The 6667-nt window shown below is 40.8% G+C and overlaps 1 protein-coding gene across 1 annotated transcript; it reads left to right on the top strand.

Moving 5' to 3' along the window:
- Positions 1 to 2972: 2972 nt before the first annotated feature.
- On the top strand, positions 2973 to 6292 carry LOC143818198 (uncharacterized). The gene is made up of 4 exons (XM_077299589.1): positions 2973 to 3650; positions 3981 to 4143; positions 4712 to 5054; positions 5907 to 6292. The coding sequence occupies exons 2-4, from the start codon at positions 4127 to 4129 to the stop codon at positions 5940 to 5942; spliced, it is 396 nt and encodes a 131-aa protein (XP_077155704.1). The 5' UTR covers positions 2973 to 3650; positions 3981 to 4126; the 3' UTR covers positions 5943 to 6292.
- Positions 6293 to 6667: the final 375 nt, after the last annotated feature.

Genomic DNA, 6667 nt, shown 5'->3' with positions numbered 1-6667 from the left:
TCTGTTGGCAGAAATATGGAAAACTTATAGCTCTTTAATTATGGTGATGCAAGAATTAGTTTTTGCAAAAAGTCTTTTAGCGTGTGACAGCAACCAAACATAAAAACCCAATATAAATCTGGTATCACTGGAATTGTGCCAATCCAAAGAATAAAATAATCTAATTACTTAGCAGCGCGAGAAATGACGTAAAAAATAAATAAAATCAATTCTTTACTTACTATTGATTTGTTAATTCTGCTTCCCAAAGATTGAAGAAAAACTAGGCGCACATTTATCCTGCCTTCTACATTGAGCACTTACATCAGGGTTTCTGTGTAAATCGTGGGATCCAAAGGGTAACGTTTCTCCTTACGGAGAGTGACATGTCAAGCATGCCAAGGTGAGGAGACTTTTAAGTTACAATGCTCCTCTGAGAGATATGCAAATTGTCTTTTCAGAGAGGAAGAGGACTAGAACTCTAGTGCCACCTATAGGAAGTAGGAATCCTAAAAGTCAATATCCACTCTGCACATGACTTAGTATAAAAGCCAAAACCAAAATCTCAAATTGCAGACACTGTGTTTCATGGTGCTGCCCCACGTCACTGCTAGGTGTGTAAATCTCTGAAAGCCCTGGTGGAAGATTCCTTATAATAAGGCAAATAGAGGCACTTGAAACGCCGTCTGGCATATGATCCGGCGGTGTTAATCTTTTTGGCATAAAAGCGTGGTCTGCCACAGTTTTGTGCACCTCTGAAAAGAAGGACACCGCTGAACAGAGGCCAGATGAAGTACGGAATAACTTTGCTGCCTCATTATAGTGAATGGATCCCTCAGGGAGTTTCACCTGAATTGCATCATTTGGAGATTAAGGCTATTTTCACAAGTTGCATTTTTTTCTGCAGGCAAATTCTGCTCTCTAGGCAGTGAAGAAGCTGCTTACAACAACAGGTTTGGCTGAATTTTTTTGCTGCGTGCTTTTCTGTGTTTTTATTTCTGTGTTTTTGCTGTTTCTTGTGCATGTTGATAAAGTTTAGTGGCACAAAAAAAAGCATGATTTAACTTTAGGTGTTTTCACTAATAACACAGCAAAATCTGTTACCTTCCTTTTTAACTGCTTTTTTGCACTTAACTATTATTTCCTTTAGGTGAAAAATCACTGTAAATACGCTTAAAAAAACGCTGAAAAAAGTGACATACTGCAGTTGTCAAAAATGCTGCAGTGTTCCAAATCAGAAAAAAATCCTCCAGAAAAGCATAATTAGTCGTAATCGTAACGCAATTGTATGCACGTAAGACCCAAAACGAATATAATGTAGAGCACACTCACTGACTGAGCAATTGGAAAAAGGAGAACCTGAGTCAAAACTACCAAAAAATATTTTAATTTTTATTTGAATGCAAAAAGACACATAAATGCGACAGAACACACTAAAATGTAAAGTGAATGAGTAAATGGCATATGCAGTAACCAGAATACCCAGGTATTCGGGTTACTGCATATGCCATTTAGGCCGGAGTCACACACAACGTATAAAAATACGGTCCGTTTTTGATGGCCGAGATACGCAGAAAATGTCCTGAACAGTGATCCATATTCAATGCGAGGATGCGATTTTTTTTCTCCAAAAATTATCCGTGTGTCATCCATATGGCATCCATACGGCCGGCTTGCAAAATGGACATAGAATGGATCCATGGCCTCAAATATTTGTAAAAACATATATGCAGTCTATATATATATATGTCAGTGAGACACACATATATATACATATATTTATATTTCATATAGCGCTAACTAGCAGAAAAGCCGGCAATTCAATTGCCGGCTTTTGCTATCTCCTTATCAAACCCGACAGGATATGAGACATGGTTTACATACAGTAAACCATTTCATATCCCTTATTTTTTTACATATTCCTCACTAGTAATGTTAGAAGTGTATGTGTGCAAAATTTGGGGCTCTAGCTGTTAAAATAAAGGGTTAAATCATGGAAAAAACTGGTGTGGGCTCCCGCACAATTTTCTCCGCCAGAGTAGGAAAGCCAGTGACTGAGGGCAGATATTAATAGCCTAGAGAGGGACCATGGTTATTGCCCCCCTGGCTAAAAACATCTGCCCCCAGCCACACCAGAAAAGTCACATCTGTAAGATGAGCCTACTCTGGCACTTAGCCTCTCTCTTCCCACTCTGGGGTAATAAGGGGTTAATGTCACCTTGCTATTGTAAGGTGACATTAAGCCAGGTTAATAATGGAGAGGTGTTAATAAGACACCTATCCATTATTAATCCTATGTTCATAAAGGGTTAAAAAAAAACACACACATTAGGAAAAAAGTATTTTAATGAAATAAAGACACATGGTGTTGTAATAGTTTATTAAACGCTTAATCCAATGGAAGACCCTTGTCACCTGAAACAAAGTTAAAATAAAAAACAACAATATCCCATACCTCTCCGGCGTTACAGTCAAGTCCAACGATGTAAATCCAACAGAAGGTGTTAATTAATTTTACAAGCAGAAGCCTGCTAATGCAGCTGTGCTCCTGCCTGTAAAAAGTGGGGAATGAATGGAATGCAGGGGAACGTAGCTACCTAGACTTGCGGTGGTGCGCCCCCTGATGGCATAACCTCAGATGAACTCTAGCGTGGGAATTTTTCTGAATATTTTCTCACGCTCTAGTTCATATGATTATTGACACCTCTCCATTATTAACCTGGCTTAATGTCACCTTAGAATAGCAAGGTGATATTAACCCTTTATTACCCCATATCCCACCACCACAGGGGAGTGTGTTATGATCTGGTGGCCTAGGAGCAGCATGAGACGTACTCTGGAGAAGGTGGTACCTGTACTGACCGCAGATCCTGAACTTAACACCGCAACTAGAAGTAGCCGTGGAATGTACCTAACACTCCCTAGACATCTCGACACAGCCGGAGGACTAAATACCCCTAGAGATAGAAAAGGGAAAACTATCTTGCCTCAGAGAAAATCCCCAAAGGATAGACAGCCCCCCACAAATATTGACTGTGAGAGGAGAGGATATGCAAAGCACACTTAACAAAGAAGTACCTAGGGATACTATGGAAAAATGGCTCAAGGAATTAGAAACAGACACTATCAAGTGGGAGGAAGAGGTGAGCCAGGGAAAACTCAAAAAATTTAAACGCGACGTATTGGACTATGATGCAGATAAAGTATACAAATGGTAAATCAAAAAGAAGGGGATCCTGTATAAAAACAGGTCCAGGGAACCTTCAGTGGCATCAAGTACCTCGGGCACGGAGAGCCACACTACGACCAGTGATATTGAGGATCGGAGGGACTGCAATTTGAGAACTGGCGCACGTAAGAAACAATTCCCTGATATGTTTAATAAAGGATATAAGCATAAGAAAAACAAGGACCAGTTCAAGGTAGTCAATTTATTACATCACAAGATTACACCTATCCAGAATGAAGTGTTAGAAAGGGGTCTTAACTTTTCCCCTTCCTCTCGAATAGATGCATTCATAGCCGTGAAAGACACCCATCTGCTTTCCAGAAAAATAATTTTGAAGAAATTACATCACAAAAATACATCACCAGACACGTTTACCACACCTGAGGAGATTGAAGCACTGGAGAACCTTATTTCATTGGAGGAGGAGAATGCGGCCATTGAGGTAAGTAACATTCCCAGTCATCTTTACAGTAGATCAAAAAAATTTCCTGCATTGGGCTTATGCCCAACAGGAAAAGTTTTTACAAAGTTGGTAACAAGGGATATAGAACACCTAGCAGGAGAATGCAAGAATCCATCAAATTTAAACAGGATGGAACGTATGGCATTGGAAGAGTTAAAATCCTGGAAGGATGTGGTATACAAACCAGCAGCCAAAGGGGGCAATCTCGTCATTTGGCCGTGCCAGATGTACGAAAAACAAGTTTACAAATTACTTGAAGATACGACGTGTTACCGTAGAGTCACATCTAACCCTTTACCTCCCTTCCAGGATAAACTTGTGGACATCTTGGAAAAGGCGTTTATGGAAGGTATTATCTCTAAGAAATTGTTGGATACGATCAAGAATCTCCATCCAAGGCTCCCCACATTCTACATTATTCCGAAACTACACAAGAATCCTACAGACCCACCCGGATGACCAATTATCGCAGGTATTGGGGGATTGTGCGAAATAGTGTCGGATATTGTGGATTATGTTTTGAAGCCGATAGTCTCCAGCCTACCTTCATATATTAAGGACACAACAGCAGTCCTTCAACGTATTGACCAACTACAAGTAGAGGAAAATGTCATGATGGTGACGGCAGATGTGGAGGCGCTATATATGTCTATCCGTCACAAGGATGGACTAAAAGCCACAAAATGGTTTTGGCAATCAAGCAGTGTTCATCCCCCCATTGCCGACCTAATTTTGATCTTGCTGGAGTTTATTTTGAATCATAATGCATTCACATTCAATAATAACATTTTTCTCCAGCTACAAGGTACGGCAATGGGGGCTTCCTGTGCCCCGGCTTATGCAAACCTATTTCTAGGGGCATGGGAAAGGAAAATCTTCCAGGAGGATCTCATCCAGGATGTGAATTATGTTCACAACTGGATGAGATATATAGATGATATACTGTTCTTCTGGGAGGGCACTCCAGAAGGGTTGCATGGATTCATGAGTGCTTTGAACCACAATGATATAAATGTTAAACTTACGTTTCATACTGGCAGATGCCTGGATTTTCTGGATCTGAAGATTGAGGTGGCACAAGATGGCCATATAAGCACTGATGTATATAGGAAGCCCACGGCCACTAACGCTCTTTTACAAGCCGACTCCTCTCACCTCAGATCAACTATCAGAGGTATTCCTATTGGACAGTTTTCAAGACTTAGGAGGATTTGTTCAGAAGATATCCAATTTGAGAACCAAGCCAAGGAGCTTACTCGGAGATTCGAGGCAAGAGGATACAGCACCAGATACATCAAAAGAGGATATATGAGGGCCAAAAGAGCCACTCGGAATGAACTCCTATACAAGCAGAGGAAAGAGTGTATGGATAAAGAAAAACAGGTGAGATTCATCTCAACATACAACTGTCAGTGGCAGATGTTGACCAACATCATTCGAAAACACTGGGAAGTGTTAATGGTAGACCCTATTTTAAAACAGGTACTACCTCTGACTCCATCATTTGTGGCTAGACGATCCCCTAACCTTAAAGATGCTTTGGTTAGGAGTCATTATGTAGCCCCTGGGTCAGGTCCGTCTAGACCTATAGGTGGAGACCGAAAAGGGTTCTTTCCCTGTGGTATGTGCAAGGGATGCCTTAACCATACTAGATCCACAGAGTTCTGTAACTTTGATGGATCAAGATCATACGAGATTAGGAAACATCTCAGTTGTAATTCCCGGGGGGTGATTTATCAAGCTCAATGCCCCTGCGGGAAGATTTATATAGGGCTCACCACCAGGGAACTGAAAATCAGGACAAGAGAACATGTCAGAGATATTGGTAAGGCAAAAAAGGTGGAAGATGACACCACCCTGAAGACCTTACCCAGGCACTTTAAGAAATACCATGATGGACAAACTAGGGGCCTGAAGATCAAGGGCATTGACCACATAAATCTGGACATACGTGGTGGCGATGTGGGTAGAACCTTGGCCCAATTAGAGAGTAGGTGGATTTACAGGCTGGGGGCGATGGCCCCACAGGGATTAAATGAAACCTTGGGATTTGCCTTGTTTTTGTAACTTCTGACCAGGGAGAGATTGTATTCACTTGTGTTCTTGTGTTCTCTATACCTCCATGGGATATTCTTTTATTGGATTCGGTTAGGGTTTTCTTTACGTTCTTAGGGCGTTTTTAATTATAAATTGTTGTTATGTTTTGATTTTAACGATATTTTTATTCGTTTTCAGGAGTACGTATTCTATGCGAGTTTGTCTTTCTTGTGACCATAGTGAATTGCAGAGGGAATAATTCCATATATCCGGTGGATTGGGAGGGATCGTGATCCCACCAGGAAGATGGAGTGCAAAGACAACATCACCTCCAGTAACGGGACGCTCTAACTATGGGCTTTATCCTCTCATCAATATCGTTGGGACAACCGTAATACAGGGATCACCGGTCATGGAACTCAAGAATTGTAAAAGACTTGGGGCAGGGTCCCTCCGGCTCCATCATTACAGGGTTTTCTCTGCTTGGGTATTTGGGAGGGCGCAGTATTTATGAAAGATGTTAGAGGGAGTAGGACATTCATATGTATGCATATATGATAGGAAACAACGTTGTACTTGGGGGACGCGTTATATTTTTATTGATTTTATTAAGAATTTTATATGTAGTTTTGATAATAAATTATGGTGCACTGGTGAGTTTAGATCACTTTTATGGGCACATGTGGCGCTAAGCACATCGGCGCTAAACACAGTCACCAGTAATTATTTTTAGTATAAGGTGCACATTTTATCTGTACACACTTTTCTAATTAAAGCTGGTATATGGTATACGGCGTTCTTTTATGTAGGCGGACACTTTGCTAATAGTAGGTTGGATATACGTTTAGAGGTATTGAAGAAATATATATTAATCACCCAAATAGCGGACTTAGGCACTATATCACGTTAATATTAGAGATATATATGAGCACATTTGTGACTGCCCAGTATCTCCGGCA

Source organism: Ranitomeya variabilis, chromosome 3 (genome assembly GCF_051348905.1).
Source record: "Ranitomeya variabilis isolate aRanVar5 chromosome 3, aRanVar5.hap1, whole genome shotgun sequence".
Lineage (NCBI taxonomy): Eukaryota > Metazoa > Chordata > Amphibia > Anura > Dendrobatidae > Ranitomeya > Ranitomeya variabilis.
This window is presented reverse-complemented; position numbering and strand designations above follow the sequence as displayed.